The sequence below is a fragment of the Drosophila arizonae genome, chromosome X (genome assembly GCF_054131065.1).
Source record: "Drosophila arizonae isolate 15081-1271.41 chromosome X, UAZ_ARI_1.0, whole genome shotgun sequence".
Taxonomy (NCBI): domain Eukaryota; kingdom Metazoa; phylum Arthropoda; class Insecta; order Diptera; family Drosophilidae; genus Drosophila; species Drosophila arizonae.
In genome coordinates, this window is record NC_142927.1 from 13,258,515 (window position 1) to 13,275,321 (window position 16,807).

Genomic DNA, 16,807 nt, shown 5'->3' on the forward strand with positions numbered 1-16,807 from the left:
GCACTTTGCAATTATAAACAAGTGTGTGAGCGCGCAACTGTCGGAACGGACGTCAACGGCCTTCTGTCCCTCCACGGAGGCGACTATCTATGGGCCTCTCTGGAAAACAGATCGAAAAGTGCAATGAAAACAACAAATACTGTGTATTGATTGAAGCGCTTGCAAAACAAACATCGTATCAGTGTGTTGGGCTGTTAATAATAGCTCAAGCGAAAAACAGATGTAATACTCTATAAGGGTGCTACAGTCTTGAATTCTGTTTGCCCGATGCATTAGGTGCGATATAGGCATATATAGGTAGATTGGAATTAAAAAGAGGTTTATTTAATCTATATCTATCCATTATTTGCAGAGGCTAGTCGGCTGCTCCATTTACCTATAATAAACGAAATATCCTAAAGGGGTATTCTAGAATTGAGTAGAATTTGGCTATGATGATCTCTACATCTATCTATCACCTATCTATCTCTTGATATAGTCTAATTAAATATATTCAATATATTTATATATAATTTGTATTACTCAAGCGACTCCTCCATCTATCTGTAATAAGGGTATTTCATCTACATAAGGTATAAGAGTATTAAATGGAAGAGATGTATATGTATTGGGTATTAAATTGAGAGAGAGGCGGAATCTTCGTAACTAATCTCCAGTTATAAGAGTAAGAGCTCAGGTTAACTCCCTTCTTTAATATAACAAAGGCCAGAGTTATAAATTAATATAGATTTGAATAAGCTTTATTCGATTTTATTATTTATTATTTATACGTCTATCTATTTAAAATTTGTTCGTACTCTTGCGACTGCTCCTTTTATCTGCAACAGATAATAAATAATCATTATTGGTGACTGTCTCTGCTTGCTTTCGCCTTATCTATCAAGCACTATTTCCTCCAACAGCTCTACAGGGTATATCCCAGGTGGTATATTTGCCGTAATCCCAGAATGTAAATCAATAGAAATGCCAGCTCGATTGCACTAAGTCAATAAAGTGGAAACTAAGCCAATTTTTGTTTCCCTAGACGTTCGATTCTATTTTTAAACCAATGTTAACCGTACGTCCCACTCCTCCTTCCCCCGTTCGTCTCTTCCCGACGACCCCTCAGCTAGCTGTGAGTGTGTGTGTGTGGTATTCCCCTTTCGCTGCGCTCGTTCGTTTGATAGACAGAGAGAGAGAGAGAGAGAGAGAGAGAGAGAGTGAGAGAGAGAGAGAGAGAGAGAGAGAGATGAGCATAAACAGCAAAGCTAAGTAAAAACAAAAGCAAAGCCAAGAAGAAGTAGAAGAAGAATGATGTAGTATGAAGCGATCGCTGATAGCGGCGATAACTGAGCCGGTTTATTCTGGGCGATCGGGTCCAGCAGCAGCACCCATTGACGTCAATGGCGCATTGAGATCCTGGTGGAAAAGTCAAGTGACTGGCAGGCCGGTAAACACCTTTGCCAACGGACTTCGGACTCTGTTTTCGCTGCCCTGAATGCCGAATCCGAATCCGTAACGGAACCAGATCGCTGATAACAGCTGAGCCACCCTCCGCGCCGCGCCGCTCCACAGATGCCAATTGCATTGAACCCGCCCCGAATCTGGTGGGGGGCGGGCCAGCTGTGAGAGCTTGACACAGTTTCTAATTGAGATTTCTATTGAGTTTTGTTTTTCTTATTTTTGCCGATTGGCAGGCGATAAGCGCGCTGCGCGCTCCACTGTACAGTCATCAGTCTGTAGGAGGCGACTTTATCTGCAATACATACATACGTATGCCAATTCCAAGCTGTGTCTTTGCTCTGTTGTCTCATCACTTTTCGGTGCTTCTTCCGCTATTCTATTACAGTGAGTTTGCGTCAGAAGCTTTAAGCTTCAGTTCAAAGCCATTGCGAGCTTTTGGCTGGGCGGCGCTGCGACTTTGATCTTCGCTTGTCGCGCTTATCGTGTTTAAAGTGCATCTGACAAAGACGTCGGCGGCGACGTCGGCATCGCTGTCGACGTCACTTTGTACTTTGCAGCCTGGGCTTTGCATGCTCGTGTAGTAGGAGGAGCGGGGCAAAGCTTATCTCAGTGCCGTTATACCCCGCTCAGCTGCAGCGGCGAGGCCGAAGCTCAAGTCGCCGTCGCCGTCGCCGCGTACAAATTGCGTGCGGCCCAGCTGTTTGGCTCAGTGCTCTGTCGGCCGTCATACGCAACAGACAACGCGTGCAAATAACGGGACTTACGGGAGATTCATTTCAGCTTCTTCTTCAACTACTTCGTCTACTTCTGTTTCAGTTTCTGTTTCTTAATCCCCTCGGCTGGTGCAAATGAAAGAAACGTGCAAAAAAACTTGAGCAGAATTTTATACCTGAGACCCAAAGTGAATGTCGGGTGTTGTGTGAGCGAGACACCGATATAGATAGACAGTTGCAGAGTGTGTGTGCGAGACAGGGAGAGAGAGAGAGAGAGAGAGAGAGAGAGGGAGAAGTGCGCGATTTATTTACGATAAGATTAATTTAATTAAACAAACAAAGACAATAACTGTCTTAGCTTCTTCAGTTAAGCTATCTATAAAAAGCAAAACTAAAGCAATTTATAGAATTAAAAACTTTGACGTGCGGTATAAATGTGATTTAGTTTAGTTTGTGCCTAAAATGCAGACAGGCTGCACCACAGCAGCAGCAACAGCAACAGGTGAAAAACGACAATAACAACTAGCTTAACAACAACAACAACGAGAACAATTGACAACGTGCGCTGAAGAACCATCGAGGCGAGCAAAATGTATGTGGCCAACACAACAGGTGGCCTAATGCTGCAGACGATGCTCTACTTGGCCAACCACACGAGCCGAGCCGCCGTCAACACGCTGATCGATATGCCACCGGCACCCAAAAGCGGTAAGTGTTCCGACCAGATCGGCTGAAAACGGGTCTATCTATCACCGCAGACACCGCCGATTGCCTAATCTAGGTGACCAAATTGCTCAGCTGAAATTCCTTTGGCCAGAGCTTTTCTATTTTTAGCTTGCGGTTCCCAATTGATAATAGAAAAACCGCAGTGTAGCTTATGGTACAGTGAAGCCTATGCTAGCATGCATATTTGCATATTTCTTAGATATTCACAGTTTCTAGCTCTCAAGCTCTGCCTAGTATTAGTCTAGCTCAAATTCTGATGGTTCCAAACTGAATCTTTCAGATACCTTTCTTTGTTAAAATTTTAAATAGTTCCAATATGAAGCTTTATGCCGGATTCTAGTTCAATTTTTATGTTTTCAATATCTATCTATGTATCAAATACTTTTCCTAGATGGATTGGATACCATCATACCCAGTTTATGAACCAAACATTTTTCTGTTACATGGACTATTATGAATCCATGGACTATGGTTCAAGCTTAATAGTTCCAAACATATGCTAGAAAGCTTTTGCAGCTTAAATTATTTAGTTCTAGGAAACCAAATACTTTTCCCAGCTCAAATATCTGGCTAACTATTGCAAGCCTCTTCTAGCCACTTCTTGCTTTATCTGTGTATAGATAGATAACTATCAATATTTAAGTTCTTAGCTTATTTCAAATGTCTGTGTCTGGGGTCGATAGCGCAGAGTGTCAGGCGATATGGAATGTGCATATATACAGATAAAAAGTGCTCAAATCTTACATACTTATATGCATATACCAATACAGGAAGCTCAACAAGAGAAAGACTTGCTAAATATACCCTATACATGTATATTCAAAATGAGTGTACGCTCCATTAATACAAGTTTGATGACTAAGCGAAAAAAGCATTTACACTAACGACTTGTACATTGCAATTAAGATAAAAACTTAGTTAAGAACTATAGGTGTTTTTTTTATGGCTCAACTTGAGTCAAGTACGTAAAGCTGCTTTAAACTGATTATAGTGATATAGGCAATTACAGGGTATTTGCAGGTCGACTACCAAAAGCTGTCACACAATGTTTGCACACTCTGCGTAAAAAGAGAGAGAAACATTTCAATTCCATTTCCATGAGTTTCTTTTGCATACGGCTCAGCTATACCCAACTAGCTAGTTGGGTCACTCAGCTCGATTGCCAGACGGAAAGTAGTACAGCAAATAGATTTTTCCAGTCGACATTCAATGGATATGCTAACGAAATCATACAAGACTCAATGATCAACAGAAATACAAGAATTGGAATAACGAATATGTGAAATAGCAAAACTTGAAGTGTATCGAGTAAAAGTCGGCAGACAATAATCGAGAATGACGGCAAAGATGACAATCATAATTTGGCATTTAGTGAATTAATCAGCAATTCATCAGCAATTCTCAGTTGATCTCTAGATCTTTCGATAGTTGATCATTTGATCATCTGATCGGTCGAGCGAATTCCAAGTGCCACGCAACGTTGAGCAGCTGGAAAAGGAAGTCGATAGGAAATGTTGCGCTTGATGGAACAGTCAATGACATTGCTAATTGGCTAACAGTCAATTAACAGTGGCTAAGAACAAGTGCAGTTTGCCAGCTGGCTAAAGTCTAACAGTGACTTAACATACCCTAACTACATATCGCTTGTCATGTTCAATGTCGTTTCTAATTATTTCAATTATAGATTCTTTAGCCTGTAATGACATTAGGCATATGGCGATTGCTATGTTAAGCTAATGTTAGGGTAAACTTCACGCCTTTCATAGCAGAAGACTCGATTTATAAAGGAATTGACTCAAGGAAGGTTTAAATGTCTTCTAAATGGAGTATTTCGCTTTACAGGTTCTGTTAGATAATAACATTTGCAGCATGTTAATCCGAGAATGTAATGTTAATAACATTTTCTAGCTGCTATTGCCGCTTCAGTGTTTGCAGTCATAATGATAATTCGATTTCTCAACAGTCCCATAACATATCCCACTACTGTTGCTAACATAGCACTAATTTGAATTCCCCATTTTCCCATTCACAGATATTAACGAGGTGAAGTGCTTTGGCGTCTACGGCTGCTTCCCGATCAACGGGCCGTGGAACACGGTGACGCGCACGATCAGCGTGCACCCGCAGAAGCCGTCGGAGATCGAGCCGCACTACACGCTCTACACGGACCGCTCCATGGAGCACGCCAAGTACATTGACCTGAACGACCCGGACAGTGTGCATACCATGGGCATAAATCCCAAGGGGAAGCTCTATTTGGTGGTGCACGGCTATTTGGAGTCGGGCGCAATACCCTGGATGCTGGAGATGGGACGGACGCTGCTCAGCCAGTGCGCGGAGGGCGAGTGCGCTGTCATCATTATCGACTGGGGTGGGGGCTCGAGTCCGCCGTATGTGCAGGCCGTGGCCAATATACGACTCGTCGGCTCCATCACTGCCCACGTGATTCACATGCTGTACGAGGAGCTGCGGATGCCCAATCTGGACAATGTGCACATCATTGGCCACTCGCTGGGCTCCCATCTATCCGGCTATGCGGGCTATCATCTGCAGCACGACTTTGGGCTCAAGCTGGGCCGCATCACGGGCCTGGATCCGGCTGCGCCGTTGTTCACGGACACCGATAGGATTGTGCGCTTGGATCGCTCCGATGCGAAATTCGTGGACATTCTGCACACGGACGCCAATCCGCTGATGAAGGGCGGCTTGGGCATCATTCAGCGCATCGGCCACGTCGACTTCTATCCGAACGGCGGCTTCGACAATCCCGGCTGCGACAAGAAGCTGCAGGACGTGATGAAGAACAACCGGAAGAACACCTTCTTCATGACCATGCAGGAGTTCATCGGCTGCAATCACCTGCGCAGCGAGCAGTTCTTCATGGAGAGCATCACGAGCAAGTGCCCCTTCCTGGGCATCACGTGCGACTCGTACGAGGTAAGTGAGAGGGAGCCGCCTCCTGGTTGGCCATGCAGCTCTAATCCGTTTTCTTTGATCCTGCAGAGCTTCAAGGACGCAAAGTGCATCAGCTGCGATGAGCCGGGCCATCTGTGCATGCGCATGGGCTTCCATAGCCAGCAAGACTACGAGGAGCAGAAGTCGCGGGGCTTGATCAAGCCGAAGGATCCGCCGCCCGTCTTCTATATGATGACCAGCGATCGGCCGCCCTTCTGCCGGGCGCACTATCGGATAACGGTGCGTGTCTCCAGTCACGACGAGAGCACACTGCACGGCGGCGAGATCGGCACCCTGTCCATTCGCCTGCACGAGGAGCGCAACAAGAAGAAGACAACGGAGCGCATGAAGTTCTCACAGAAGGCCATGTACTTCGAGCCGGGCTTCGAGTATACGGCCTTGCTGCCTGGGCGCGACCTGCAGCAGCCGGGACACGCCAGCGTCTACTGGGAGTACCAGACGAACTTCCTCAATCCGCTCACGTGGCGCATCCTCTCCTCGCCGCGCATCTATCTCGAGTACATTCTGATCGAGTCGATGGAGTCGAGTGATCTCTATCTGAAGCTCTGTCCGCTGCACGAGGGTGCCATACTGTCCGGCACGGAGAATATTCTGCATGCGCATTACTGCAAGGACTAGCCCATCCAATTAGCCTCTAGTTCAATTCATCGATAGCTTTGCTCTGCTGCTCCCAAAAGCGGGCAACACAAACAGCTCTCACTCAGTGAGGCCACTCAACCAATTCGCTTGGTTTCTGTCTTGGCTGATAGAAGCTCACCAATTATTGTCACTCAATTAAGGCACTCAACCAATTCGCTTGGTTTATGTCTTGGCTGAGCAGAGTTGAAACTATTCTCCTTTTGTGTACACTGTACGCCTTAACTGAGCACAATTTCGACTGTTCCCGCTGTTTGTGTTCAGCAGAGACACACACCCACACACTAAGCAGCATTTTGTATTTTATTATAGTATTCGCGCTTGTCCCATAATTTATTCAAATTGCAGCAGAAGAGGAAGAGCACAATGTTATTTATCTATATATATATAATATATAATATATATGTATAGTTGTACATACATATGCATGTCTAATTGTTATTTATGCTTATCTAACTTTTTTTTTTTTCATTTTTTTTTAAATATACTTAATTAGCGTATTTATGTTAAGAAATTTATTTGAAATAAAAAAAGAGATGAAAAGAATACTTGACTATTTTTCCTGAGGTGGCAGGAGCTCTTATCTATAGTTGTATATTCAGATCTAAGATTCTTTAAATGTAAGCTGTTGCATATATCCTAGACAATAATCACACAGTGGATCAATCAGTCATTCATTTAGTTAATCAATCATTTCATCAGACATTTTCTGATTGAATGTCCTTCGTTGGTGAGCTCTTGAGAGTTGGTGAATAGACAATCAATCAGTTTGGCTTTAGTCAGTCATTCAGTCAGTCTGTCTTTAGTTATCAGTCAATCAATCGGTCAATCAGCTACATAAGCAATTTGTGGGCTCAGCTCCCCTCTTCCTATCCAGATCCTATGCAGCTTCCTTAAGTTCGTCATCTAGAACCGCTCTATATGTCTCTCTCTCTTTCTCTCTTTCAGTCTGCTTTCGTAGCGTCATATGAAAAATACTGAAATTCTATGTAAATCAAGGCAATTATAAATATGTATATACCACTCATCAATTCCAGCTCGAGTTGAGCTTCTTTGCCGTTAGATCATTCCCTAAAAAAAAGTTAGTTTATCTCACATTCCTTGGGAAGCAAACTTCTTTTATAAAGCGAATCAGCTGTTGGTTTCTAATGAATTACACGCACGCACACACATATATACACACATATACATATATCCTTTAGTTGTTGTTGTTGTTAATAATTTAAATGCTTATCTTGTCATCAGCATCTATCTCATGTGTGTGTGTGTGCGTGTGTGTTTGTATCTGTATCTCTTTACATATAATTGATACTATCTGCATTTTGATTTGACTCGTTCGCCTTGACTGTGCCTCTCTCCGCCCCTCCCCTACTGCTCGCCTCTTCTGGCCTACCTTTGCCGTTGTTTGGGACATTCCACAGGTTGCTCCAAAGTTCTGCTTCGGCTCCGCCGGCTCTTTGGCTCTGCTTGCTGCATTCAGCCCTGGCCGCCGCCCTTTGCCTGCCACGCCCTCCATACCATGCCGTCGCTGATGATCATGTTGACAATCTTTCTTGCTGCTGCTTCTTCTTCTTCTGCCTCTTCTGCTTTGGGCATTTCTCGGAATTTCACAACTGTTTCAACATATTATTTTTTTTTTTTCGTTGGGAAACCTTTTTTCTCTCTCTCCTTTTCAGGTATGTCGCATGTTTTGGTTTTTTTTTCTCCTGCTTTTTTTTTGTGGTTTTCTCTAATACGCACGCATATTCATTAATAATGTTAATCGATTTGGAATCAAACAAAAAATATATATGTCACTTGTTGTCCCCCGCTTACCATCCCCCTCTCTGTATCACTCTCTTTCTTTGCCTCTCTCTGTGCTTCTCAATCCTTTGGCTGCTCGTCCGTAAATTGTTTGCAGCTGTGCTGCGACCTCAGCTTCGCCTCTATCTTAATTAGTTGCTCACCGCTTCGGCACCCCCCCCCCCCCTAGCTATCTCACTCTTTCGTCCACCCCCTGCTGCATAAATCAGCTGCCAAGCGCCGGCTGAGCGACATCAAATGCAACTCAAATCAAAATGTCATAACTTCCACAACGCCGACACAAGCGACAATACGTCAACATGCCACACAACCACACAGACTCCAGACCCAGACACCTACCCCCGCCCACCGGCATTGGGCTCTCGCTTTTAATTAGTCGCTGCCCGCCCCCACTTTACTTAACGGCCCCCGCCCAACTCTTTCGCCTGCACGTCGCAAACAAATCACATAATTATGATTGAGCGCAGCCAACGCCAGATCCCAGATCCCAGATCCCAGCCCCAGCCCCAGCCTCAGCCCCATCCTCAATCCTATCCCTAGCGCTACCCCTTGCCCACCCCCACTCCCGTTACCTCGACCAGCTGTGGCGCATTTTGGGGCTTCGTTTATGGCGCGTGCATAAAAATAAATCTGTCCGGCTTGCAGCTGCCGTAATTGAATGCAAATGCCCATCCAAAAATACGCCTCATCTATTGAAGCGGTACAGCCCACTCCCTCGCCTCCTCTACCTCTCTCTCTCTTTCCCTCTTCCTCTGCTGCGCGCTCGCTCTCGTAGCGTGCAGGCGACAATCTGCTATAAATTATCGTGTGTAGGTGCCACAGCTGCCCCCAACCACCTTCGTCAGCCCCCAGCCCCAGCCCCAGCCCCCAGCCCCCAGCCTCTATGCTCCATTGTGTTTGCTGACGATGCGTGGAAAACTAATTTTCCAATCTCCACTCTCAGTGCGCTTCTCACCCCCCCTCACCTCTCTCTACCCTTGTCTCTCTCTCTCTCTCTCTCTCCCTCTCTGTGTCACACTCGCTATTGAAAACTTTTGCCTTTTTCCTGTGTCGTTTATCTTGGGCACATTTTGATATTCATAATTTGTGGCGTGTGGCTCCGGCGTACTCCTTGTGGCATGTTGTTAAATTGCACCACGTGTTTTTGATAATGACGACATAATTATCCCAGTTCCTGCCCCTACACAATGGGGCTGAGGCTGAGGCAGAGGCAGTGGCAGAGGCAGAGAGAATTCCACGACTCTCCAGCAACAGCGTGTCTTCAATCAGAGTGCTCTCTGTATGCGATAGTCCATGCATTGCACGCAGTCAATCTTGATTGATTGACCCGCAGAGTCGCCGAGTGGGAAAGATAGTAGGAAATCGTGGATGGGATAGTAAATTAGAAACAGCTTTCAGCTAGAGCTGTAAAACTGAATAAATACTATATAAGGTCTACGCAACTGGAGTAACTGGAGTGCTTAAGTCTTAAGGAAACTTTTCTCAGGTTGCCGTTAACTTAACATTCGCTCTTAACTTCAGGCTAACGTCTGCAGGGAACAAAGCCGTTTGCGTAGCGAGGGGCGTGTCAGAGCCAGAGAGCGCGCTGCCAAACAAATGAGATGACAAAATGTAAGGCAGAGAACGAAACAAGGAGCAAAAGGAGTTGAAATGAGTAATACAAAGAAACCGCTTGCGGTCATATAGAGCACTAATTTAAATATCATTAGTAAACAATTAAAACAAAAGGAGCTCCCTTGACAATGCGGGCATTATACCAAGTCGCCTGTCAACGCGCGACACGCCCACGGGCGGAGGTTGGTTGGAGGTTGGTGGTTGGGGGGTGGAGGACCGAGGACCGAGAGCCGAGAGTCGAGGGCCGAAGGCAGCGATTACATAAATGTCACAGAGAGCCGAGCATAATGAAAGGCAAACAAATCAAAGGGCGACATTTCAGTGTTTTGGGTCGATTTGGCTTTACGCAAAGTTGTGACAGGTCGCAGAGAAAAGGATTGCGCGAAGGACATAAAACAAACACAAAAAGCCCGTCAAGGAAAGCGAAAAGGATTTCGGTGCGCTTTGTTTTTCTGCCTTTGTTGTTGGGCCCAGCTCTTAATTGCATTTCATGTACAATTTGTCAAAACACACAAAAAGCTGGAGACTAAAGCGTAGAGCTAGCTCTCCTCGGGCGCTCTACCCCGATCCCTTCCAGCGCTGGCAGCGCTCTACCCCCGCCCATCGCCTACCGGAAAAGGCTGCGCTAACATTTTTCTAATTTCTACTCTCTAGTTCATAAACGTGCCTTATCTGCAGCCTGCGGCCGTTCACATGGTCCATGCGGCTTTCGGACACGTGGCACCCCCAGCCCAGCCTCCCCCTGCAGGCCACCCCCACTGCCCCTCAGCTCCTCAAGTGCGCAGCCGTCGTGACGCTCTCGACCGCAAATCACCTGATGCTATTTTTCCCATTGCCAACAGTAACTGCTGCCACGCCCCGCTTAAGCACAGGGGCGTCCACCCCTACACGCCTCACTCCCTCACTCCCACACGCCCTCGCTCTTTGTCTCTCTGTCATAATGGCTTGGCTGGTTAGCTATACAATATGTTTGTAATATGATCCTGCGTGCTTCAGCATAATTTGTTATTTTAGCTATCGCATTATGCTACCTCTGCAGCAACCCCAGCCAACCAACCTCAGCCGCCCCAGCCCCCTTCTACCTTTGATTAAACTACGCACTTGGGTAAGACAGACATACATATATACGCATATATCTGTATATACTTATACGTAAATGGATTTCTCGCAGCGGAACATCTTTTGTCAGCCAAAGCAAAAATACAAAAAAAAAAAAAAAAAAAAAAAATATCGATTACATTCGCTGAAAAGTTTTTGTCTGTATGCAGAGGTTGAAGACGAAGCAGGAGCAGGAGGTGGTGGAGGTGCAGGCAGAAGAAGGACAGCGCTCATTGGAGGCCCCAGGAATAACATAACCATAAATAAGGGTAATAAAATTGATGCTCAGTTGTCGCTGCAGCTGTCCTGCACTAAGAGCAACAAATAAATTGTTGCTGTTGTTGCTTTTGTTTTTGTTTTTCTTTTTGGCGATCGAGCAATACTCATAACACTAACTCACAGTCAGCATGGCAAACAGCTACCAACTTTTAATGAGCTCTCTTCTGTCTTTCCCTCACTTCCAGTCTCTCTCCCTCTTTCTCTCTCTCTCTCACAGTCCTGAAGGATGTAAATGCAGCTTAAAGTTTTGTGACGCAGCTTTCTCATGGTATTTACTTGTTCTCAACTTGAGCTTAAAAAGCTGTAATTGTCTCTGTATTAGTGTGTCACCGTCTTGTGCTCTGCGGCGAACTGCATTTTCAACTATGCTCAGTATAACCAATTCGCCTTGACGGTAGCTTTAATAGTATTAGTGCGCCGTACACGCATGCGACTAAGCAAATAGTATTTGCTTTATTTACATACATTTACGCACACATACAAACATATTTCCATATAGTATGTACGCATATGTGAAATTTTTAGATAAAAATTGTTTATAAAATTTGCCTTGGGCTATTTTAAAATTTATTTCATTCAACTGTTTCTTAAGCAATCTAAGTATAATAATTAAGTTTATATAATATACATATTCATATTAAAAAAAAAGAATTTAATATAATTTGATAAAATGTTCACTTACAGTTTCTACATACATATGTATATGTGTAGGATAACTCAAAGAGGAAGACAAATATCTATATATTTAAGTAGTATTTGTATTGTCCAAAAACTTTTTGTCTGTTTTTTAAGTCCAACAAATATCTTGACATCTAAATCCGGAGTAAATACATGGCTATACTTTGTATATGTATATGTACATATGTGTAATTGAAGTTTTGTTTGTCGTAGTTGTTGTTGCTGCTTTTTGTTCGCATACAGCTGTTTTGTATGTATTGGTATTTCGAGTACTTAAGAGAGTGAGCACTCAATTTCGATAATGAGAACGGATTCGCCTCACACTTGAGCTCACTTGCAAAGCGAAGCCGACAAATGCTCTTTTTTTATGTTTCGTTGTTGTATCTCCTTTTCACTCTTGCCGCTGCTGCTGCTGCTGTTGCTGTTGTTGTTGTTGGTGTAACTGTTTGTGTTACGTTTTGCCTTGCTTTGTTATTTCGCTGCAGTTGTTGTTGCTGCCATTGTGTTTGGCCATTGGGCGAAGCATGCGAACAGCGGCGAGTTATTAAAAACAATATTCGCCGGCTAAGCGCAGTCAGGCATGCAATGGGAATGGCAGCAGCAGCAGCAGCAGCAGCGGCAGCGGCAGAGGCAGCGAATTTGGATTGAGGAGTGGGCAATGTGCGGCTTATCTCGCATCTTTGCATTAACACTTCGGGTTTCGCCGCCTGCTATTGTTGTTGTTTTTGCAGCTATGCGCACATTTTCACACACACATATACACACACAAGGGGGCACACGCATGGCACAAAATGGCTGCCAGTGATGGCATTTCGCTTATCAGATCAGCGCAATCGCTGCGCTGTGACAATGAAAATTTAGCACCTTGAATTATACACACACATACACATTTACAATCACACACATACACAAAATTACACGTTCTCTCTCTCTCTCTCTCTCTCTCTCTCTCTCTTACTTTTGCGCTTACAACTTCTCAAAGGCATTCGCATTGGTGAGCATCTCACGAGTCAAACGCCAGACCTGCTTGGCGGCCTGCTCCAGAGCGCTGGGGGATTTGCCCTTGAACATATCGAGGCTGGGCAGAAAGTAGTGCGGACAGCGACGGTACTGCAGGCAGGAGATTAGCTGCAGGAAGATCCCATTCAAACGGTCCGCAATGCAGCCCTCGTCCCACTCAAAGTCACGCGGATGCTTCTCGCACTCGTAGAGCAGCAGATTCTTCAGATGATATGCGCTGATCGGATTGCCGGGTAGCTCCAAGTGCCGGTCTCGCAGCGTCTTCAGTATGCTCAAGCAGCGACGACGGCAGCCACCTTTGAAGATTCACATCATTATCATCATCATCATCATCATCTTCGTCATCTCAGTTGCCAATAGATTGTTAAATTTCTCCCGCATCTCCCTCCCCCTGCCCCCGCTCACTCACCTTGCAGCAGGCGATTCTCGGCCTCGAAGAAGCTGAGCACCCAGGCATCGCCCTCCATGCTAGCCGCATTGTTGTTGTTCTTGTTCTGCATGACGATGCTCTCCTTGGAGAGCAGATCGAACCCCTCCGTCTTCACTTCGGCCACGATGTTGGGATGCGGCCAGGGTATGTGCGGCATGGGCCAATGGGCCGCCGATCTCGGCCAGATGCCGGAGCACTTGAAAGCCGGCGTTATTTGCACCACGAACCGTTCCCGGATGCGCAGCTTCACCTCTGTCGTATCGCCCATCATCTTGACCATGTCCCGGTAGATGCTCTTATCGCACGCCTGCGCCACCAGCGTCTGGAAGCGTGCGCGTATCTTCCGCGACGACAGATAGCCGGACGCTGTGATGAACTCCACCCACAGCGACATGGAGCGTTTGCGCCCGTCGCTCAGCTTCAGCACCGCACAGCCGGGCAGAGTGCCGTCGTCCACGAAGTTGAAGACGCCCATCTGGTTGAGGTAGAGCACGATCTCGAACTCATTCGGTGAGATCACCTCGACGCCCTCGAATCTGCAATGGAACCAACACACACACACACACACGTAAATACAGAAACGTATTGTAATTTTCGACTCAGCTTCGGTATCGGCTGCGTCTAATCAATGGCTGCCAATTGGAGCTGCGTAATTCGGTCGCCTGATACCTGTCAGCGCTCTCCTGCCTCACCTGCTATAATCGCACAACAACAACAACGGCAACACTGAGTCGGTTCTTGAATGGCATGAAACATGCGATGTCATTGCTGTCAAGTCATGCTCCTCGGCTTCTCCTACTGCTCAATATCGATTGCATCTACCCGACGAGCGCCGCAGTAAGTGTGAAGGATTAATGATATCTCTACACATATGCTATAAAGCTATAAATTATAATATTTGATAATTATAATTTATTATTCTACGTGTATATCTTTGATATTTCAGAATCGACGTCTACTTCTGGATATAAATATATATATTTGTGCATACATACATACTACATAAGATCATATCGCAAAATCTGATCAGATATTAATTGTCCTATCTTATCTCAACTAACATCTGACTAAATTTTTAGATTGAGATTAAGTTCAAAAGTTGATCAAATTTTAGAAATGTTTTCTAGAACTATTGTATTATCTACATTGAGTGTAGAAGTAAAGGAGCATAATAGCTAGTCAGATAAAATCGTCCATTCATATCTGTTTCAAAGTGTTACAAGTCGAAATGTAAAATATGCCAAATAGTTCATCTTTATCTTGACCATTGAATCCTTTCTGAGGACGTGACAGATCCACAGAACGTGTCATCGGTGGAAAAATCGATAAAACATCTAGAAAATTCTAGGGCTAAGGCATAACCTGTATTATCTGAATCCTTGATACTACGACTGTTAAGTATATTTCTAAATTCGACTGAATGTACGAATAAATCGGAAATATTGTTCTAAAGCTTTTATTCATTCGGTTTTCACTTACTCTCATGTTTCCCACTCTCTCTATAAATACTTTAGACTATATCACTCCAATATATACCCTGAATAACATCAGTTTTAGGAAGAACTTATTTATTTCTCAATCTTAAAGGCTTCATAAAAATCAATAAAATGTTTCTTCGTTTGTCTAGATAATCCGAGTAGAGATTTTCTACTGTCAGAAACTGGATTTACCCACTCACCTGCCGTTGCACTCGACCAGGCTGGATATGAAGCGGGGCTCCTGCAGCTCCACCTCCTTGAGTATGTCCTGGACAATCTTGCAGATCTCACGAATGGCCGTCGCCGTCTTGAAGATGCGCGCTTGGACGCGCTCGGCGCAGAAGCGATTCAGCTGGTAAATCATGCGCGTCTGGGCGGCCATCATATCCGGCGGCACCAGCATCTCGAGCTACAATGATATTTATGTTAGATGGGCCAATCGGATGCCCAAGGACAGGATGTCCCCAGAAGGTTGGCTGCCCGCGCTGGCGGCTGGCGGCTAACAACAAACGGCGGCGTTGACGTTGATGTTGACGTTGGAGCTGCGGCTGGAGACGGAGCTGGAGTTGGAGTTGGAGCTGACCTCGAGCGTATGCCAATTATGCGAGCTGCAAACGAAATCGGAAGCGGCTGCTGGCCGGGCTGCGGGTAGAGGCGGCGGAGAAAGAGGAAAAGGCGGTGCTGGAGCTGGAGCTGGAGCTGGAGCAGGAGTAGACAAAGGAACAATTCAATTGTGAGTTACGTTGACAGGCGAAGTGCCAACAATGGGTAGCAGCGCAGCGCGAACTCTTGACTTTGGCTTTGCTTTTGTATTTATATTAAATGTCGCGTATCTTCTATATATCTGTGTGTGTGTGTGTGTGTGTGCCGTGCCGGGCTGGATTAGCTGTTGCGATTGCGTTAATGCGGATGCGTTATGGCCGAGCCGAGTTGTCGTGCGTCTGTCGAATGCCTCTGCCACAGCCTCGACAGCCTCGACGCGATGCTGCGATGCCAGCTAACAAAACACTCGATGCCGATTCAGGCGAAAAGATACGCGGCCGAGTACGAGTCCGAGTACGAATCGGAGTCCGGAGTCGTTGCTGGCGTTGTAAATCTCGCGAATATTTACAGCTTTGCCAGATAAAGCACACACACGCACACATAAAAGTGCACTCTGTGTGTGTGTGTGTGAGTGTGAGTGTCTCATGAATGGGCTATGAGTACACCCACAAAGGCGGCTGCGGCCAGAGCTACGAATACCAATGCAATTGCAAACGCAGATACATATGCAGCCATAGATACAGATACAGATACAGATGCAGATACAGATGCAGATATAGATGCAGCTGCAACTGTCAGCGTGTCACGTGACACATGGACCGCGTGATTGTCGCCTCGCTGGTCTCGTGCCAATTCAGCAAGAACAGCAACAACAATGTATCTGTATCTGTGTCTGCATCTGCATCTGTAACTGTGTATCTGTATCTGCAAGATACCTACACACATCTAACTGCACCGAGCGCTGACTAATCAAAGGCAAAGCGCCTGCAGCCATGCCAAAGTATCTGAGAGCGTCCACACCTCCCTCTCTCGCTCCCGCTGCTTATCTCTCTCGCTCTCGCTCTGCGCGTGGCGCTGCCATTGGCTGGCGCAAGCTCCGCCCACAGAGCGCGGCGATACACACGAGCGAGCGCTCAACATGCCGTCGGCCTGTCGCTGCGTCCGTCTGTCATGCAGCGGCGCGCTCTTTGAAGTGTCTCTCCCTCTCTCTGTCTCTCTCTCGCTCTCGCCCACTCTCTGCCTGTCTCTGCCTCTCTCTTTCTCTCGCGCTCGCTCGCTCTCTGGCTTGAGTGTGTGTGTGTGTGTGTGTGTGTAAATTTAATTTGTTAAATACATTTTGTGCCAGACGCCGTCGTACACGAATTGTTTGC

The 16,807-nt window shown here is 45.7% G+C and overlaps 2 protein-coding genes across 2 annotated transcripts; one reads left to right on the forward strand and one right to left on the reverse strand.

Moving 5' to 3' along the window:
- The first annotated feature begins 2,134 nt into the window (after positions 1–2,134).
- LOC108619896 (pancreatic triacylglycerol lipase) lies at positions 2,135–7,040 on the forward strand. Its single transcript, XM_018016714.2, has 3 exons — positions 2,135–2,864; positions 4,915–5,819; positions 5,886–7,040. Exons 1-3 carry the CDS (start codon positions 2,747–2,749, stop codon positions 6,474–6,476), a joined length of 1,614 nt encoding a protein of 537 aa, XP_017872203.1. The 5' UTR covers positions 2,135–2,746; the 3' UTR covers positions 6,477–7,040.
- Positions 7,041–11,832: 4,792 nt separating this feature from the next.
- On the reverse strand, positions 11,833–16,784 carry LOC108619897 (protein mab-21-like). Its single transcript, XM_018016715.2, has 3 exons — positions 15,095–16,784; positions 13,396–13,952; positions 11,833–13,282 (listed from the first exon to the last, which is right to left on the reverse strand). The coding sequence occupies exons 1-3, from the start codon at positions 15,295–15,297 to the stop codon at positions 12,933–12,935; spliced, it is 1,110 nt and encodes a 369-aa protein (XP_017872204.1). The 5' UTR covers positions 15,298–16,784; the 3' UTR covers positions 11,833–12,932.
- Between the last annotated feature and the right edge of the window lie 23 nt (positions 16,785–16,807).

Bases quoted from the DNA above. Each gene is read 5' to 3' on its own strand.
- LOC108619897 (XM_018016715.2), bottom strand. From the start codon at position 15,297: ATGCTGGTGCCGCCGGATATGATGGCCGCCCAGACGCGCATGATTTAC. The intron at 13,953-15,094 runs GTGAGTGGGTAA...GTTCCATTGCAG, and splicing joins CTGGTCGAGTGCAACGGCAG to ATTCGAGGGCGTCGAGGTGA. The intron at 13,283-13,395 runs GTGAGTGAGCGG...GAATCTTCAAAG, and splicing joins CGAGAATCGCCTGCTGCAAG to GTGGCTGCCGTCGTCGCTGC.
- LOC108619896 (XM_018016714.2), top strand. From the start codon at position 2,747: ATGTATGTGGCCAACACAACAGGTGGCCTAATGCTGCAGACGATGCTC. The intron at 2,865-4,914 runs GTAAGTGTTCCG...TCCCATTCACAG, and splicing joins GCCACCGGCACCCAAAAGCG to ATATTAACGAGGTGAAGTGC. The intron at 5,820-5,885 runs GTAAGTGAGAGG...TTGATCCTGCAG, and splicing joins TCACGTGCGACTCGTACGAG to AGCTTCAAGGACGCAAAGTG.